Source organism: Falco biarmicus, chromosome W (assembly GCF_023638135.1).
Source record: "Falco biarmicus isolate bFalBia1 chromosome W, bFalBia1.pri, whole genome shotgun sequence".
Lineage (NCBI taxonomy): Eukaryota > Metazoa > Chordata > Aves > Falconiformes > Falconidae > Falco > Falco biarmicus.
In genome coordinates, this window is record NC_079310.1 from 278,024 (window position 1) to 297,618 (window position 19,595).

At 51.7% G+C, this 19,595-nt stretch overlaps 2 protein-coding genes across 17 annotated transcripts in view; one reads left to right on the forward strand and one right to left on the reverse strand.

Moving 5' to 3' along the window:
- The window catches only part of LOC130141956 (FERM and PDZ domain-containing protein 1-like), a 60,048-nt gene extending 49,869 nt beyond the window's left edge, over positions 1-10,179 (forward strand). For 13 of the 16 annotated variants that reach the window (XM_056323262.1, XM_056323261.1, XM_056323265.1 and 10 more), the window contains 8 exons: positions 559-678; positions 971-1,107; positions 2,351-2,477; positions 2,875-2,970; positions 4,237-4,419; positions 4,851-4,998; positions 5,665-6,471; positions 7,858-10,179. In XM_056323262.1, coding sequence (XP_056179237.1) covers positions 559-678; positions 971-1,107; positions 2,351-2,477; positions 2,875-2,970; positions 4,237-4,419; positions 4,851-4,998; positions 5,665-6,471; positions 7,858-9,923 — 3,684 coding nt within the window. In that variant the 3' untranslated portion in view covers positions 9,924-10,179. The remainder of the gene's footprint in view (positions 1-558; positions 679-970; positions 1,108-2,350; positions 2,478-2,874; positions 2,971-4,236; positions 4,420-4,850; positions 4,999-5,664; positions 6,472-7,857) is intronic. The other 3 variants (XM_056323270.1, XM_056323275.1, XM_056323276.1) reach the window with 3 other exon arrangements.
- Positions 10,180-11,839: 1,660 nt separating this feature from the next.
- LOC130141957 (tRNA methyltransferase 10 homolog B-like) lies at positions 11,840-16,975 on the reverse strand. Its single transcript, XM_056323277.1, has 8 exons — positions 16,794-16,975; positions 16,605-16,713; positions 16,385-16,509; positions 14,955-15,107; positions 14,288-14,366; positions 13,373-13,440; positions 12,931-13,054; positions 11,840-12,339 (listed from the first exon to the last, which is right to left on the reverse strand). Exons 1-8 carry the CDS (start codon positions 16,950-16,952, stop codon positions 12,233-12,235), a joined length of 924 nt encoding a protein of 307 aa, XP_056179252.1. The 5' UTR covers positions 16,953-16,975; the 3' UTR covers positions 11,840-12,232.
- Positions 16,976-19,595: the final 2,620 nt, after the last annotated feature.

Here is a 19,595-nt window from a genome sequence, read left to right on the forward strand (position 1 = left end):
CTGTGATGCAGAGAAGGTTCAGTAGCTGATGCTGTCCAACCGCTGAGCACGCGTGCCTGAGAATTTCTGCTTTGTTTGAGTTGGTGAGCCTGTATAGGATTTGCCCAGAATAAAATATGCTAATTTATAATGCAGGGGTTAATGTATTGACATTATGATGATGAACCAAGTGTCTGTTTAGCACTGCTGTATCTTATGACTGACGTTAAAAGCAGAGAAGCTTGCCCTTTCCTCTGTCATTATATGGCCTTCATGCCTCTGTCCTAGCTTATCTACTGCAGGTATACGAGATCAATGGGTATTTAATGAAGTTTTGCTGTCAAAGGACTTCCAAGCTACCACAGGGAGAAGTAAAAAACCAGAAGAACCAAAGATAAAATTACAAACCCTAGCAGTCTCCTTCTGATTGCGAAGGACAACAGCTAATCTGCAGCCAGCCCAGTTGCCAGTAGCTTTACATGATTTCTATGAGTTCATACAAGCCAGAGGCTTACTGTGCATTTGTGAAGGGAGGGACTACAGCAGTAGTTGTGGCGTAATGCTGTTTGTCTGTTGCAGGTGGTCCAAAAACGAGAATGTCATGACTACCGGTGCCTCTTCAGAGTCTGCTTTGTCCCAAAGGATCCCTTAGACCTCCTGCAGGAAGACCCAATTGCCTTTGAGTATCTCTACCTGCAGGTGAAATCGAGGCATTCCATGCTTCAGGATCTCTTCTCACCCAATTCTCATTTCTGCTTGAAACCAAAGCATACTTCAGGCCAGTTCAGTTATAGGATTGTGAAATGCAAAGCTCTTAAAAACAGAGCATTCGGATTCAGTTTGCCTTAAATTCTTAAATCAACTATTAGTTGGCTTTTTAACAGAAAGAGATTGAAATGAGCCAGGTGGCTTCGTTTATTTGGTTCATGGTAGCCATATCCTGACTTCTTGAGCTCCTGTCATCATGCTAACTCTGCTCTCTTTGTTCCAGAGCTGCAGCGACGTACTTCATGAAAGATTTGCTGTGGAAATGAAATGCAGTGTGGCATTACGTCTAGCTGCTCTACACATACAGGAGAGGATCTATGCTTGTGCTCAGCCACAGAAAGTATCCTTGAAATACATTGAGTAAGTTCCCAGACTTCTGTATCATGTTGTGACTAAGCCTGGCAAAAGAAGGAGCCAACTAAAAGTGGCATCAGCTCTATGTTTGCCCATTCTGGATAGAAAACTGTCTTTGACCCAGAGAGACTGCAGTCTCTTGGTTGTGCCAGTCATTTTAGGGCAAGGTGGCTTCACAAGCCTCCCTGTCTTTAACCGGCTGAGCTGCTTGAACAATCTGGACCTTATAGCGTCTGGGCACATCCCTAAACTGAGGGAGGTTCTGTACTGTAGTTAGAGCGGGGACGTGAAATTGCCAGCCTCTCACATAGTTGTGGTTAGCTGGGCTGCTCCTGCCAGTATACTAAGATTTGCATGCAGTAGTTGAGAGAGAGGATAATCATCAGCTTTGCACAGCCAGTACTTTACATCTCTTCATCCACCAGAGCTACATCAGAAGTATCTAATTTCAACATAGGTGATAGGTCCTGTGAAGTAGTGGGATCTGGGGAAAAAAAAAATAAATGCTTTCACAAGCAGCAGGTGTGCTGTGCTGCACGGCAGTGGTCTTAGACCACGCTTGCCCTAAAGAGCAACCCTGCTTTAAGAACTTGTGATGAGCCAGTAATTAAATAACAGTGTGGTAACTGCACCGTTGAGCTTCTGCCAGCCCATGCAAGCACCACTGATACCTTGCATACAGCCAGACATCTCTAACCACTTAGAGTTACTGGAGAGTGAGAAGCGACTGTAGACAAATGCAGCATTCTTGGTTCCTGAATATTTAATGCGGGGGCTTGAACAAACTGTTCAGCAGAACAGATGGCCCACAGCGTTGGGTCTAGGGAACTGGAGATGTCAAAATGTAATGTCACAATGTCTTGTGACCGAAGGAAAGTGACTGTAAAGGCAGAATCTTCATCCGCTGTGTGGCAAGGACAGGTGAAGACCATTATGCTGACGAAGCTTGTAGGTTGTCTCCTGTATAACCACGTAAAAAGAGGCATTCTACCTGAAAGTGCACGCTGCTCCAACCCCACCTCCGAACCCAGAAGCAGATGCACACAGGAGTGAATGTGCGTGAGGCAGGCAGGTTGCATGAGCCATGCAGACGTGTTACAGCACCCTGAGGCTGGGTGCATCCTGGTCTAGCATGGTGTCTTTGCCTTTCCCTACCTCTGGCCAGCTGCCCTGCTGCACATTTTACTGTGTGGCTGGGGAACAGCACAGCTGGGGGTCCCCTTTGCTTCCTTTCCTGTCTTTCCGGCAGGAGGGACTGGGGAATCGAAAACTTCATCTCACCAACTTTGCTTCGAAACATGAGTGGGAAGGACATCAAGAAAGCCATCAGCTACCACATGAAGCGTAACCAGGTGCTACTGGACCCTCGGCAGAAGGTAGTGTGTGTCCCCTGGGTTCAAGGTGCTGCCCCCCAGGATGGCGGCTGCATCTCTCCAGGCCAAAAAGGCAATGTCTTTCCTCTGTGGGTTGCTTCTCTGTGGCATCACTTGGGGCTTTTCTCGTATCTTTTCCTCTTGTAACTTCCTCTGCTGCACACGTAACGCTAATATCCCTGTGCAGTGTGTTCTGCTGCAGTTTGCTTGCGGGGTTGCCAAACGGCAGCCGTGGTAATGTGGGATGGTCCTGTACATCTGTGGCCTATCCAGACCAAGCTAGATGCGTTGGTCAAATACTAAGTCCTGTATCAAAAGAACATCTTATAGCCTACAGGCTAGCTCGCAAACATCAATCTGTCATGTTCCTAAACAGTATTTCTTCTCTTGCAAAATGAAGCATATGCTCGCAGCAGTTCAAGTGCGCCTGAGCTACCTGCAAATACTGGGAGACCTAAAGATGTACAATGGGAAGATCTTTAATGCCACCCTGATGGTACGAGTGCTGTTTATTTATGTAATCGGGTTTTGGCGTACTGTCCTATTGCCTTGCTTTCTGCACCTGTTATGACAGTGTACTTGGACAATAACTGCAAAGTTAGGGCACAAGAAGCAGTTCTAACCCTTTTTCTTCACCAGTGGGTAAGATCGTGTCTTAACCAAAGCAAACCCTAGGTAAAGCAGAAATATTGAAATATTTTTCTGAATTGATTGTTGATGTGAGACTAGCAACCTCTTACTGAGTCTCCTTCCCTATCTTTGCTTTGATGCTCATAGAAAATGTAACATTAGCCTTGGCGGTGCTGTTTCAGCCAGCCCCAGTCACATCGCTTTTCCTTGTCCTGGGATGTCATAATAAATACTGGTGACAGCCTCTGCTAGGGTAACTCAGCATAGTTCCATTGAAGTGAACAGCATACCAGCCTACACAAAATTATGCATATTTTTTCTAATGGAAAGTTTTCACTCTTGCTCTTCAGGTGAGCTGTCTATATTTGGTATGTTGTAAATTACTGAAGAGATCTTGGGGGTGGTTCATGAACTCTTGGAAATATATTTGTCACGCTTAAACCTTACTGTAAAAAAGAACATTTCCCTTATCACAAGAAGTTTCTTGTTTTGGTTTGGTTGGGTTTTTTTCACCTGTCCCCACTTGGATCTGTACTGAACTGTGAACCACAGCTGTTTAGTACAGAGAGCTGAGCAGCACAGGTAGCTCTGTACCAGTAGAGGACCTTACTGATGGGTTGCAGTAATTCCTAGGTCTGCACTTGTGCGCAAAGAGAATGATTTCTTCCAAATTATACGGGCATTACATAATTTTTTTAAGTGTCTGATGCTAACAGAAAGTGTTGACATTTCTTCCGAAGTCAAAAATGCCTTCGTGAAGTTTCTGGCCAGCTCCAGTAGGTCTCGCTAGGTCTGTCTGGCACAGCCTGGCAGGTGACACTTCCGATAGCAACCTGCTGCTGCCCACCTCTTTGGATCTGCTAGATGGCTGATGCATCTCTGGGGCTACCTGCCTTGGGGGGCACAGGGGAGCTGGCGGTCCCCAAGGCAGAGAAGAGAACGGCCAGGAGCAGGTGACCTGACTGCCTGTAAGTAACGAGGGGCTCCTTTGCTGATGGTTACAGCCCAGTTGTAAAGAGAGTCCAGTGTTCAGGTACCACGCAAGATCAGATGGCTGAGGAGTCCCTGCCTGGCACAGGTGAATGGGTTCCTGCTGAGATTTTTGCTACACATTTAACCTTTCCCCCTACAGCTACAGGACAGAGAATCATATGTTGCCTTGCTGGTGGGTGCCAAGTATGGGGTGAGCCAGATTATCAATAATAAGCTCAACATCATAACAAGTCTGGCGGAGTTTGCAAACATCAGCAGGGTGGAGCTTACAGAGGAGTCTGAAAAAGTGAGCATGGTGAAAATCTACCTGCAGGATCTGAAGGTATGCGGTCCTTTCATGATGGCCAGCATGTGGTTGTGTCGGGGCCAGAGAGGAAGTAGAGGAGTTATTCACACCGTCTATTCTTTTCAAAATCTGACATTTAGGTGATGGTGTCATCAGTACAAAAGGCTTAGAACAGACTCAGAAGGGAAAGCTCATAGGAAGAATACAAAATGACTGAAGGAAAGTGATTCTTCCTGCAGTACTCCATCAGTGAGACATATGAAAGAAACAAAACGAGAAAAAACCAATTGCTCATCTTTCTCTGTGCCTCATGCAGAAACAGAGTGCTCTGCAATGATGGCAGTATGGGAGAGGGAATGGATTTTCAGTGTGCAGCACGTAGTTGCAGATTGTCATACAAGCGGTATTTGTCTATGCTAACATTTTTTACTGTTTCCTCCACCACCACCACCCCCTCACCAAAAAAGCTGCTGACTCTGCTGCTGGAATCAAACAGTGCAAAAGATCTTGTCTGCCTCATCATTGGCTATTACAGACTGTTCGTGGATGCAAATATCTCCATATTTACCTGGGGAGAGAAAAACCAGCAACTGCATCGTGTCTCGGCTGAAGAAGGTTTAAAAAAACCCCAGTCATTTTTTGGCCAAAGGGTGGGGAGAAAGTGGGTGGATCCTCCAGCATTAAAGGTGTTATTTCCTCCTGGGAATAGCATCATACTAGACCAGTAGCCTAGGGGTGTGCAGTGCCAGGTTTCCATCACCCCCAGACACGTTGGGCAGGGGAAGAGCACCAGTAACTGGCAGCTTTTCCCGGGAAGTGAAGGCTGAGTGCCTGTCATCGAAATGGCAAACGCGGCACTGAGCGCTTGTGCTCTTTTCACCAGCCTCCTGAGCAATTTCCCTGCTGCTGGCATCCCTCAGCCAGGAGAGAGAGGATCTGTTTGCCTTGCTGTCCTGTCCCTTGTCAGCGTAACTGCAGCCTCGTAGGTGTTGCAGACTGAGGCTTTAGGTAAGGGTTTAGCTGGCTGCTCTTCTGCAGCTCCCTCCGGTACTGCTCTGCAGTAAAAACAGGCAAAGCAGGCAGGAGGAACCAAGCCTCTGCGGACAGGTTGTGGCCCTGCAGTTCAGATTGCACCTTCTTCACCTTGTTTGCTGAGGAGCAAGTGAGGGCAGAGCTCTGTGGGCTTTGCATCCCTGCTGTGCAGACAAGTTCCTAGCCTTTGTCTGGCTGTTCCTCCTTTCTGCTGCAAAGAACGGGCTGACAGATGTGTTTAAATCCCAGGCTACGAATCTCGAACTTGCAGTGATTCTGAAGACTCCTGGGAGCTGGATTCCTCCTCAGAGCATTGCGTGGATGCTCCTTTAGCATACAGCAGCACCCAGTGGAAGGAGGAGGAGCTGGGAGAGCTCCACAGTCTGGAGAAGGACAGCACAAAGCCCCAAGCTGGAGGAGGTGACCAGTGTGGTGGGGGTGACAATGCAACAGACAGCGCATCCGAGACTTCAGATTCAGCCAACACCGAGAGCCGAGGGTTTAAGACAAGTGGCTCCAGTGACTCTATGGATGCACTGGAGGAAGATGAGTTGGAAGCTTGCTCTTCCTCCAGGCCGGAGTTCTTCCACTTCTACACACCAACAGTGCAGGAGATGAGCAGCTCATACAAGAGCTTCCCCATTCATGCTGCAGGAGGCTCCAGCAGGGCCGAAACCAGAGACTACTTCTGTTTCTTGCAGGTGCCACATGCAGAGGAGCCTGGGTGTGAAGACGGACCCTCTGAGCAGAGAGGGGACGGCACTGGTGCGTCTGTGCTGGAGACCAAGCTGTCTGAGAAAAACGCCGTGGGCTATTACAACCTGTGCTACAGCGTATCCCCTGCAGGCAGCATGGAGAGGAACAACATCGGGGGCAGCCTTCAAAGAAGCCCTTGGGAAGATGGGTTGGCCCAGGAAGAGGCACTGTGTGGAGCAGAAGGGATGGCAGAGGCAAGCGACCTCATTTTGGAGCCACCCCCGGGCTTTGGTGACACCAGCTCTGAGGAGGAGTTCTATGATGCTGCAGACAGGCTCAGCCCTCTGGATGCCCTGGCAGGTAAACCCTCACCCATGTGATGCAGGTCACCTTCCACCCCCTGGGCTGGGGTGTTGCCTGTTTACCCTGTGAAGTTTTCCTGGAGGGATAATCTTTCAGCTCTTCATAGTTTTCCCAAGATTTTTGAAGGGCCTTTCAACGCCCATTCTTCATGAGCCACTCTTCAGCAGAAATACAGTGGGTGTGCACACAGGGGGCAGAGCCGCAGCTTTGCAGGGAGATTTGTCATCACATCTAAGCATTGGATCCTAGAAAAAGGTCAGTTTTGAAATGAGTCTGGCGTTCTGGAAAGTTCTCACGTTTCTGCAGGAGTTCCAGAATACCGATGTATGGCTCTGCTTGATCCTAAAGCCAACACACTCCATGAGTAAGTAAGTTCTGTGCATCCTTCTACGTGAGCTGGATCTTGGCTGATGAAAAGAGTGATGAGTCCCAAAAACAGAACACAGAAAAGATGTGTGTCCCTGCACCGACAGGGTGGTTTGTGGCAAATATTCCCATTGTCAGACAGTACCTTTACTCTGCAATCTTCCTTCAAGCTGAGGAGAGCTAAAAAGTGTAAAATATTATTGTTCCATGCACACCCAAGATCAAAAATAATTTTCGGGTCAGGGGCATATTTCATAACTGGGTCAGGGAGCCTTGTGGCTGAGCAGCTCCCTAGTAGTAGGTACAATTTTGCCTTGCATTGATGCACAGTAACAATACCATGTTCAGGCACTAAATTGTTATGTCTGGAAATGTGGAATAAAGCTACTACTTTTAATGCACCTTTTTTTTAAAAAAAAAAAACCACCTGCCCAGGTGGATGTTCTCTAGAACTTTGAAGATCAGATTTTGACCCATTTTATTAGGGGCTAAAGACTATTACTGTGTTCACTTGAGGAGGTTCACTTGCCAGGACACACACAACCTGTGACGAGCAGAATTTCAGCAGAAATTCGCAACCTGGAATTTCTGGTGTTTCTTGTCAGTGTTAATAGAGGTACAGCTGTAGGCAGTACTCCCTGTAGCTGGAGTTTATCCAAAATTATCACCAAATTTAACTTGAGAATTACAGCTGTACCTGCAGTCAGATCAAGCAGCTCCAGTAAACAAGGGGAGAGACTACGCAGTGCCCTTCTTCGCTGCTCTTGGACTTTAAGTTGTAGCCATGGGCCCAGACTCTGTTTTGCTTGACATAACTGATTCCAAATGGGTGCTTGATCATAACACAGGGACAGTTTTCTTTGGCACTTGGGAGCCAGGCTTTGCTGCCAAACACTGATGCCTGCAATTGCAGGACCTGTGTTAAAGAGCGTTTTGGCCCACTGCATAGACTCCTGGATATTCCGCTGCCTGTGGCTGTTTCCTGACTTGCATGGGTTTTTTTTTTCTTGCCAGCAGGCTACAATATGATGTCCCCATCCCAAGAGGGTACAGACAACTCCTTCTGCACCCTGAAGAAACCAAGATGTTACAGCTTGGAGGAGGACCTGATGACAAGGCAGACAGCAAGGGAGAAGCACAGGAAGGAGAAGGAGCTGACATACACCAAAAGCCTGAGGAAGAGGAGGTCTTTCTTGAAAACTGATTACACCTCGCAGGTCACTTTCCCCTTGGCTTTGCCAGGCTCTCTGCAGAGCTGCTGCTCCTGGCCACCCTCCCCACCACGCCTTGCTCAGCGCCCTGCTCCATGCTCGTCAGAGGACATCAAGAAGGATGCAGCACTGGGGCTTCCTGCAGCCACCCAGGCCCAGAGAGATGCTGCTAGCTCAAATACATCTTCTGACCTGATGGAAATGGAGCCTGACACCCTGGAAACAAAATCACTGACTGACTCTGTGCTTTCTTCCATTTCAGCTGTTCGCCTGCCAGGTGACCTGCACAGGGAGGAGAGTGCAGGTGTCACCACGCATGTGGACGGTGGTCTCCAACCTGCACATGCTGTACATCCACCTTCCCTGTCCCTGGAGGAAGCTGTGCCCCTTCCTGGGGGACAAAGCAGAGCTGCTGAGGGAAGTTCCTCCATGAAGGCATGTACTGGGTGGCTGAGTGAGGAGAGCTGTGTGGCCACCGGCAGTTGGCTGGCCCAAGTGGCACTGGAGGAGGCGGGTGAGGTGGTGGCAGCCCAGCATACAACTGGTGATGTACCCCCATTCCTGGGCCAAGAGGTAACCTGCCCTGCTAACGGACACATGCTGCTGCCATCAGCTCATGGTCCCAGTGTGGCATCTCCCCTTGAGGTTGCCCAGGACCAGGACCTCACATCACCCAGCCCATCTCAGGAAAGGGTAGATAGCCCACGAGAGCTTTTGGCCTCTCAGAAGACCTGTGGGTGCCTGGGGGCTGATGCTGTCAGAAAGGAGATGCAAACAGCTCCAGCTGAATCACCCTTTGAGAAAGAGTTGGTAAGCAGCCAGGATGAAGCAGAGCCCAGAAAAGACATGGGAAATGGGGCTCACAAGCAGCTGCAGCCTGTTCAGACCCCTCTTCCTAAAGAACAGGCTGGTGAGGTGGGGAAGGACTCTCCTCTGACTCCATCTCTAAGGCTTTCCGTCTCCTCAGGCCCAATTCCCTTGGGCTCACTGGGGAAAAGAGCAGGAGATCATGGGGCTTCAAAACTCTGCTTTCTCTGCTTTAACTACAAGAAGGATGAGCAGACCCCTTCTGACCCCATCATGACCAGGTCCTTGGCTTTTTCCACAGTGAAGATGACCTCTCCACCACAGCTTGGGGTGGACAAGTGCAGCTGTCGGCTGTCCTATATCAGCTGCTTCCATAGAGCTGATGACAAGGGGGAACATGAAACCACCATCCCCACGTGCAGCACGTTTGTGGGGCCTCTCACCACACCACCATCCAGCGGCTGCGGTCTTCCTGGGACCTCTCTGAGCCGTTACCCGGTCTCCATTGGGAGGGATGCAGCATGGGAGGACCCTCATGTCCAAGCCCTCAGCCAGCTGAAGGACCAAGCAAGAATGAGCCCTGCAGATTTCTCCTGCTTCCTAGCCTACACCACAGAGCTTCAGGAGGTCGTTGGGAAGCTCTCTGGGAATGAAGCAACCCACCTGCAAGATCAATGTGCAGAGCAGGGTGCTGAAAGTAAGGGTGCCCTTGGATTAGCCTCTCAGGAGCTGCTGTCCAGTTGCCAGGAGTTCCTGAAAACAGAGCAGTCCCTCCAAGAGCTGCAGGGGGCACTCAGGGTGACGTTTGACCACCTGGTCCAGCTAGCAGTGGCCTGCTTCCAGGTGACGCACTGCCAGCTGTGCAGGCAGAGGCAGCAGGAGCTCGGGGCCGCGCTTGTGGATGTGGTGGGCACCTACCACCAGCTTGTGCAGGCCGTTCACCAGCAGCTTCACAGGCAAGGCTGCCCAGATCTGGGTGCCAAGCTCCTCGCCCACCAACATACAGCCTTTACAGCTGCCATGTTTTGTCTCCTGCAGCAGTTCAGGGTACCCCCCTTGTCGTGACGGGGCGGTTCGGTGGCGCGCACACACACGCATCGGGTGGGGAAGAGCCCAGCCGCGTTCCCTTCTCTACCCTAACAGGCTCTCCCCATCAGGATGTGTAGCATCAATAACGGTCACGGGACTTGTCCATGCATGTTGGCTTCGCTGCGCCAAGAGCTGCCCTGGCCGGGGGGTGGGCACAGGGCAGGGCATCCTGCCCTCCAGCCTAGCTTCGTGGAATTCTGCGTACACAATCTGTATGTAAGAGGCAAACTCACAGAGCGCTCTCAACGCTTTATGTATCTTGCCTGGGGCTTGTCCCTCACTTCCCAAAGGCCTGGCAGGTGGCCAGTCTCAAAGGGTTGTCCTAGCCACCTTCTGTCACCTGTGGAGAAAGGTGGGGCTTTTTGGCCTGCCCTTCCTCCCATTCCTTACTCTCCAAGGCAGACCCGGAAGTAGAGCGATGTCAAATAGCAGTGCGAAGGAACGCAGGCTGCTCTGGCCACCTCCTGTGGCTGAGGATGTGCCTGGGCTTGTAAGAGAAACCTCTCTGGCAACAAAACTATATACTAGTATTTAGCTGTGTCGCCTTACAAGAGCAGAAGAGAGAGTTGTCCGGGGTGAGGGAGGCAACACTATATCCTACTCTTCCGATACGGTTTCTGTGTCAGCCAGCTTTTCTATTCCCGTTTTGCTAGCGCTGGAGAAAGTCCCTCATTAACCCTCCACGCTACTTTGGATCCGTGTCTTCCAGAAGGCACAGGTAAGGCCTTCAGACTGAAATGACCTTCACAGCCGTGAGGATGACCCGTTACGCCGGCCTCCCTAGGAGAGGGCAAGCCTCTTTTGCCAGCTTTTTCAGTAGCTCTTCTCCCATCGCGCACGGCACAGCCCTGGCAAGCATGAGCCATCTGCCCTTAGGTACCATCCTGTTGCGCATCCTAGTCAGCACTCCGGTGCTGGAGGCGCGATTTCACCCCCCCACCCCCCAGGATGAAGACAGCAGAGGCAGGTCCCCGATTGCTGGCATCTAACTTTGGGACTTCCTCCTCCGAGGGATGCTGCACACACTTCTGTCCCCAAGCACCAGGGCAGCATGGGGACAGTATTGTCCTGTGGTTCTGTAACATCAGAGGGAGGCCACCTCCACTTTTTTTTGGCTCGTTCCATGGAATGCTTCTGGAGGGCTTTAAGGCAAGTCCTTGCAGTTGAACCCAGGTGTGGAAGAGGAGAGCAGCTGGGGCAGAAAGGAGTGTCACAGCCCCTCGGAGACCTCTCTATCCAGGCAGATTCCCAAGAGCCAGGCAAGCAAACACCCAGCAACCTTTGTTATCCCTGCACCAAACCCCCCAGAACCGCTGCTCTCGCACTGTGCCTGCAGACAGCCAAGCTAGCAAGCCAAGGGCAGTCTGCTCTGCTGACCAGACAGGGACAGGGTGGCCACAGTACCTCCAGCCACTGGGTTAGCATATGCTGCTACCTAGCAAACTCAGGGGCTCAAGTAGCAGGTTAAAGTCTCTTACACAGGAGCCCAAGTGCAGACCTCTAACTACACACAACAGCTGATGGAACAGGGAGACATGAAGAGTAAGAACTGGAAGAGCACGTGGGATGCTGGGTGAACCCGGAGGGCACAGCAAAGCAACGGGCACCAGCAAACACAAATTCAGCTTGTGTGGGGAGCAACAACCACCAGTAACTGTAAAGATGCAATCGGAGTTTAAGAGTAAACATTTTATTTTAGCGTAGATGCACAGAATTAGCTGTAGGCTTCAACAACTCGCCAAGTCTTCAATTGGTTTAAAGTAGTTAGGACATGGTGCACCTAAGAATAGTTTCTCCACTGGGGAGCCACTTCCCATGTGGTGTTCCCCAGCTTTTTCCGTGGGAAGGAATCTTCCTCACCACCGAGCTTTGCAATTCTAACTTCACCTTACTTACTGTTTAATCGAGGTGAAATAGCCTAAAGCTCTCATCCCTGTTCCAGAACAAATGTAGATGCAGGAGTCAGAAACACTCTAAGCAGCATCTGCAATGAAGCAAAACTGAATTCCTGTCAAGTTTTCACTTGATCCCAGGGCTCAATCAGTTGTGGGGGTTTTTTTCTGTTCAAGGGGAAAAGTAATTCCCAGCATTGTACTGCTGAGGTAGAACATGACACTCTCGACAAGGTCCTCAAACAAGATTTAAGCAGAGCTGTTTTCTCTATGCACATTCATGCTGGTTACTCTGCTTGAAATCTGGAGTTTGCCTTTCTTGTATGCACAGCTCCTTACCATCAAAAAATAAAAAGAGTTTTCTTGTGCATTGTCACGCTGAGGTATTTCCACTTATTTCCCCGCATCTGGTAGCACATAACCTTTTCCAGAAGAAACTCCCGCTTTCAAAGCTGCTGGCCAGCATCGCGTCTCGTAGTAAGTTGCTAAGACATCAAAGACTGTTGGGAACAGAGATGTACCACGCTGTGAAACCGGTGTATCAGTAGCAGGCTCTACAATACACCACCACCACCACCCCGATTGCAAAACATCAGGACGTGGTAATAGCTGATGCCAGAGAAGGTTAGCATGGAGTCTGCATTCCCTCCCATGTCAAATCTGGTGAGTGAGTGAGTGAGTGAGTGAGTGAGTGAGTGAGTGAGTGAGTGAGTGAGGCTAATTTGAAGATGGCTTTGGGGAGCTCTGGTTAGGAACAGCAGAGGCTGCGTCAACTAAAGCAAGGTGCCCGCAGTCACCACGCTGACGGACCCGTGCTGTCCTGTCTGTGCCACTGACCATACACCCGGAAGCACATCATACCCGTGTCTCCACATCAGGGCTCCCCTAGAACACGCAGTGGCCTCCAGCAGCTATGCCTGGTGCTCTGCAGTGCCCTCTGCCCCCTCTGCTTGTGCTGATGGAGACGGCAATGGCTTCTCCCCCCATTACTGAGCACTGGGCCCCCGTTTTGCAAACCACTGCTTAGTGCTCGACAGCCTCCCCCCCTCCTCCAGCCCAGGCAACCGACAGGACACAGCGCAGCCTCGCACCTTGATTAATGGCCAGCGTCTCCGAGTGGTAGTTTTTGGTGTTAACTGCTTTCACCATGTACTCACGAATGGGGAGGCGGGCTGTTTGCAAGGACTGCTCTTGTGCCCTCTGCAGGGTCAGCTTCTGCAAGAGAAATAAGAACAAGGTGCCCTGTGCGCACAAACTTGCACATGCAGAGCACAGAGCACGCACATCATTTTGGGTACAAGCAGCTACGAAGGTGAAAACCGTCCCGGGGCTTGTTTCACTGTGACTGCTGCAGTCTCTCAGCCTGGTGCTGGATCCCCACAGAACCTTGAGGAAAGATGGGTGTTGGCACAATAGTGATATGTCGAATTGATGCAGCAGCAGCACCAGGTGCTACTAACGGGGACGTCTCTGCTCTCATGAGAGAATGGGGAAGCCAACAGCCTCAGGTTCTGACAAGTGAATACTACTCACCTTGTGAATACTTTCATCCACCAGGCCTCCAAGGACATACACTTTATTTGGATCAATATCTTCAAGGACTAGAAAAAAAGATTACTTGCTCACCACCACACAACAGTAAAATTCTGCATTACACCCTTCTCTGAGCAAGACTCCACTTCCATGAGAATGCTGTGGACAGAGCTGCCCTTCACCCTGTAGCCTCAGGCTGTGCAGGAGTGTGAAGCTTCAGAGACGGAAGGGTCCGCCTGAACTGCAGGCAGGCTGACTGAAGGGGGAGATCAGACTCAGGCTGAAAGCACAAAGCACCAGAGATATCACACGTTGTTCCCCTTAACCATTGTCAGTTCTGAGATGTGGCTGATGTGTCCGTCTGATCCCAAGCAGCCTGCAGACGCCTCCCACTCACCTCCTAAAACATTTCCCAACCCTTAACAGATTCTTTATCAGAGTAAGGCATTTGCATCAAACAAGAAAGGGATCTACATCCCCAGAAATATATGGGCAGTCAGAAATGGAGGAAGAGGAGAACACACACAGAGCAGCAAATGAAGCAATCACGGGAACGTTGTAGCTGCTGCATTATTTCAGAGAAAGATGTCATTTAGACTGTATCCAAAACTGCCCCAGCATCTCCACTTCGCCCCTTCGTAGCATTACAAACGGCAGTGGGTCTACACACAGGTTTTAAGTTCAGTCTGCTGCAGATCACACACAACCCTGAGTCAAAACCTCATCCCCTGTCACAGCAGATGGAAACAGGAATAGGTTTAGCATCAGATACAAGTACAGGGTACGTCTTGCAATTTGAGACAGCAAATGCTTGGAATCGAATCACCTGAAGTATGAAACAGTCTTAAGAAGAAAAGCTTAAAAATCAACATCTTTCCCCAGTTCCTCTGTGCCTAAAGCATGTAAAATATTTACCATTGTCGGAGTCAGGAGTGAGATAAACAATCGCATCTAAAGGAAATAGGTCCAGGTAACTTTCTTGAGTTGTATCCATCTGAAAAATGCAAGACAGGGAGAAAAGCAGGCCATTTGCCCCAAGTCCATCTCTCAGAGCAAAACCTATTCTCAGACACAAACGTACCAGAACTTGACACTACCGACTTAGGTGTTTGAACTCCTACAGATAAGAGTTTGGGTTTGGTTTTTTATTTTTTTTTTAAATTGGAAAATGTTTCTGTATGAGCACTGAACAATATATCCCTCAAAATCCATTAAATTCTCTTCTCATCAAAATCCCTAAATGTGGTTTGAGGAAGGGAGAGCAGCAGTAATTACCTAACTTTAAATGAGATCTGAATTCTTAAAGAGATTCAGGAATCTCCACTTCAGGTGTTTTTCTCCCCTCACCGTTACCAGGTGCAGGCCCACAAGTGCTGTAGAACACATGGCTCAATGTCGCTGCTGTGACATTGTCTAAGGGCAAGAAGACCTGACCTTAACCCCTGTCACCGAGCTGCATTCCCACGCCACCCCCAGCTCTCGTTCCAGCCCACCGCAGCCTGTCTCGGACCAAAACTGAGGGCAACCACCGTGGCTATGGGGTGCTACAAACCTGGAAACCACTGTGGCCAGAGACCCTTACCAAGTAACTGGAGAAGCCGTCGTTCATGCGAAGACACTCCTTGTAGATCAACGAACCCACCACGAACTCTGTCAGACAGAGCCAAAACGGCTTCTTGGCCCGCCTGTTTGCCCCGTAGAGTCTCCTGATCTGGGATGCGAGGCGGCTTGTTTCCTTCCAACAAATAACAAGCACAATGACTCACAAGTCTAGGAGCAAAGGGGTAACACAACCAACAAAAGTTGCATTCAGGGTCTGCAGATGTCTGCAACGCTTGTGTCACCGGCTGGTTACTAAGATCTGAAAAGGCTGTTTGTGGGGAGCACAGCTTGGGGAAGCCCCCCGAGAGCTGGGTGTGCAGCCAGCCCGTGCTGGAGACCAGGCAGCACGTGGGCAGGCCCGGGGGTCGAGGGACAGGCAGAGGCAGGACAGGCCAGCATCCCCCGCAGGGGCTGCACCCAGAAAAGCTGTTGCATGTTCTCTAACACACCCCGGCTGCAGGCGAGCTGGAGGGATTCTTAGCACAGCTTGAACAAGCCAGCAAGCGGCCCCAGCCACCTCCTCCACCCCCTTAGACACCTTCCATAGAGGGACGGACAGAGGAGAAGCACAGCTGCCAGGCCGTGTCAAGGTTGCGATGGAGCACGTCCCCGGCATCTCCTGAGGACCTGCCAGGCCAGCAGGCAGCACTGGGGCAGGAGGGCACTGCAGGCAGTGTTCCAGATCTGCTAATAAGTTAGAATTAATTGACTTTATTTGATTTTATAAAATCATTTGGAATAAGAAATATATTTTAATGGAACTCGTGCTTGCACAGCAAAAGCTGCTATGAAATCCTCTGTACAGCCCTGCAGCAAGGCCAAAAGCATAGGTCAGAATCACCTAGTAGGAATGATTAGAACGTAGATAACAGACTTAAGATTCAAGACGATTGAAGATAATTGGATACAGTATTTACAGGTAGACTGGGGAGAGGATTTCTTTGCATTTGACTAGTCTTCTGTATGTAGAAAGTGTATTGAAATGTCAGAATACAGAATTAATGGGAAGTGGGGGGAGTCGACTGGAACAGCTTGTAGTTACCTGCCAAGAAACTGTGAACTTTAGTAAAAGGCAATTCTGGCAGGGGGAGATCGCGACCACCGACTCATATACCACCTACCCAAATCGTACCCCAGACCCATTTCTGGACCTTTCTAACCTTTACTGCGCAGAACCAGAGACGGGAGGAGGGTATGTTAATGATTTTCAGGAAATACCATGATTATGCATGAATACTTAATGAATACATTCTCTATATGGTGTCTGATTCTGAAGCTTGGTGTGCGTTGATCGTGAGAGGACTCGCTCACGCACCCGACCGTCAATAAAGAAGTGTCTGCTTATCTACATCACATCGGTGTCGGTAAATTCTTTGTTCCGAGATTTCGGTAACAGCAGGACCCTCGTACCTTCTCCGTCATGCGATCGGCCACGCCGAGGTCCACGCAAAGCCGGGGCCCCGCCACCCGGGCCTGCAGAAGCCGTTCCTTTGCGAGGGTGGCCGGCACCTTCCCACCGTCCCGGAGGGCAGCCCCTGGGAGGCAGAGCACCGAAGGCAGCCCAGGCCCCACGTCGGCCCACGGCCCGGGGCCCCTCGGCGGGGCCGCTCCGTGCCGCCCTGCCGCTCACCTGCCCCCTGGGCCCGCCGGGCCCGGCTCCTCTCCCGCTCCTGCCGCCGCTTCATCCTCTTGGCCGCCAGCACCCGCTCCCAGCGCCTCCGCTTCCGCAGCACGTTCCTCTGAGGGCGTCAGCGGGGCCTCAGGCCTGCGGGCCTACCGCCGCCGAGCCCGCGCCGCGTCCCGTCCCGGGGGCACTTACCGAGCACCGCGCCGCGCCGCCCACCCGCCCCGCGTCGGGCCCGACGGCCGACGGCTCGATACGCAGCAAGCGGAGGGCCTCGCAGGCCGCCTCCGCCTCAAGCCAGCTCCCGCCGCCCGCCATCGGCGCCGCTTCCTCATCGCTCCCGCCGCCCGCCATCGGCGCCGCTTCCGCTTCCGCTTCCGGGGCGGGGGGGAGGAGCTCGCTGGCCACGTCCCCTCGGGGCCACCGCGGCTCGCCTCTCCCGGTGCCGCGGAGGGGAGGGTGGGGACAGTGACAAACGTAGAGCGCTGCAGCAGGCAGAAGCTGCACAGGTAACAGAAACATCAGCCCCAGAGGAAGAGCGAAGGGCAGGAGCTCAGCGCTTGGCGAAGGGACAGTTAGTACCGATGGAGATGAGCTCCACGAGAATGCCAATAAGGAGCCGTCTGACTAGGGCATGCTAACTGCTAAAAGAAAACAAACCAGGGGAAAAGTTCGTCCTTTTCTCCAACGGCCCCCACCCCAAAGAGGATGGATCCCCCGGCGGGGCATCGTGGTGATACAGATTAAAACCGGCCCCGTGGGCACGTATTAGCTTGAGTGTTCAGAGTGGACAATAAGGAAGGACCAAGCATTAATGTCTGCATAATTAATGTATGCAAAGATAAACAGGAACTTCAGGGAACTGCCCAAGGAATTGGAAAATACATCTTGAAGAGGCGCCAGAGGGGGATTCTGAATGCTCGGAAACCTTTCTGTATATGCCTGACTTTGTATAATAAATATCGGGCTGCTTGTTGAAACGGTGTGCAAGTGAGGAGGAGCGACCGCCCTTGCACTCAGCGCCGCAATAAACATACCTGCTTTGTAACTCCTTGAGCGGTAGAGTTCGATTCCGCACGTCAGGAACCCGCGGCGGGCGGAACCCGCGGCGGGCGGAACCCGCGGCGGGCGGAACCCGCGGCGGGCGGAACCCGCGGCGGGCGGAACCCGCGGCGGGCGGAACCCGCGGCGGGCGGAACCCGCGGCGGGCGGAACCCGCGGCGGGCGGAACCCGCGGCGGGCGGAACCCGCGGCGGGCGGAACCCGCGGCGGGCGGAACCCGCGGCGGGCGGAACCCGCGGCGGGCGGAACCCGCGGCGGGCGGAACCCGCGGCGGGCGGAACCCGCGGCGGGCGGAACCCGCGGCGGGCGGAACCCGCGGCGGGCGGAACCCGCGGCGGGCGGAACCCGCGGCGGGCGGAACCCGCGGCGGGCGGAACCCGCGGCGGGCGGAACCCGCGGCGGGCGGAACCCGCGGCGGGCGGAACCCGCGGCGGGCGGAACCCCGTGCACCTGTCCGCGGTGGTGGGTGTTCAGCCATCGCCGGGAACAGGGATTTGGGGGGGGACAAACGCTGTCACTCCGAACGTCCCTTATATACAGAGCGTGGTGTTCTGCGGACTGGCCCTCTGGCCAGCTGGGGTCACCTGTCCTGGCTGTGTGTCCCCCCCCCCCCCCGCTGGCAGGGCCCCAGAAACTGAGAAGTCCTTGACAATAGAAAAAGTTCTCAGCAACAACTAAACGTCAGTGTGTTATCAGCGTTGTTATCCTACTCAATCCAAAACACGGCACTGCAGGGGCTGCTAGGAAGAAAATTAACTTTATTCCAGCCAAAGCCAGGACAGGTGGTTTCTCCTTCTTGCTCAGGGCACTGCATGCCATCACAAACGGAGGGTAAATTTGTTGGGTACCTGTGTGCTATCCCTCTGCGAAGCAGCTCCCCATGTCACGCACCCCGCGTCCTCCAGTCCCGGATTTTTTTCTTCCACTGATGGAAAAAAAAACAACCACCAGGCCCTTCTGGTGTTGAACCAGATGTGTGGCTGACCGTCACACGATGGGAGTCCTTGCTTTCAATGGGCCTAAAGCTACTTGTTGCACCTCAGTGTATTTTTGCATTTATCCTCAGAAAGTTTCATTTCTGAGATGCTTTTAGTGTTTTTCTTATCATTTTCATAGGCAGCACCTGGATATGTTCTGGTACAGTATGTACAGCTGTTTCAGCATCTTCCTTCCTCGTAACAGCAAGCTGAGGTCTCTCTGCCCTGGTTATCGTGGTTAGTCATTTATGTTGCAGTAGTATGTTGGCATTTCAAGCCAGAATCCAAATACATGCCAAGCAAAACCACTCAGAGAATATGCGATCCAACAGGTTTGGTTTTCGCCTCAAAATTGTAGGGGACAGCATGCGGTGGTGGGGTGACTGGTGATCATGCAGTGTTCCTGGGAACATTCAGAACTGCTGCAGCGCATTCCAGGGAGCTGGGAAGATGCTCAAGATGCCTTTCAAACCCTACTGCCATGCCCGCACCAGCTGCACAACCATCTATGAGATGTGGCTGCTTTCGTCAAGCCCTTTACAACACAGCTGAAGAGCTAACAAGGCCTGTAGCCTAGAGACTGCAAGACCACACCTTCTTAACGGTATTACAAAGGGTGATACAGTCCTGCTGGTACCAAACCCTTTCCAGTGGTTCCAGTGTAACCGTGCTGTCTGCTTCAGGCCTCCAGAAGGCCTGATTCTGGTGTCATCGATTGTTCCGCAGGAGGAAAGGCACCTCTGGCTGGAAGAAGGCTGTTTGGCAGAAAACCAAAAAGGCCTTTCATTTATTCTTCATGCCCTTTTGTGGAAGATCTGTTAGGGACACTGCTGGATGTCCTTGTGATGTTGCGGTATGCAGACTAGGGGGAAACACCTTTTAAGATTGAGAGATGCCACGGGTTCAGCATTGGTGGAGACGGGCTGGTTCATGGCCGGTGAGGACAGCAAGGAGCAGC

Coding starts and splice junctions, on each gene's coding strand:
- LOC130141957 (XM_056323277.1), bottom strand. CDS start 16,952: ATGGCGGGCGGCGGGAGCGATGAGGAAGCGGCGCCGATGGCGGGCGGC. Junction 14,367..14,954: donor ACGGCTTCTCCAGTTACTTG/GTAAGGGTCTCT, acceptor TGCATTTTTCAG/ATGGATACAACTCAAGAAAG. Junction 13,055..13,372: donor TGGATGAAAGTATTCACAAG/GTGAGTAGTATT, acceptor TTTCTCTTGCAG/AAGCTGACCCTGCAGAGGGC.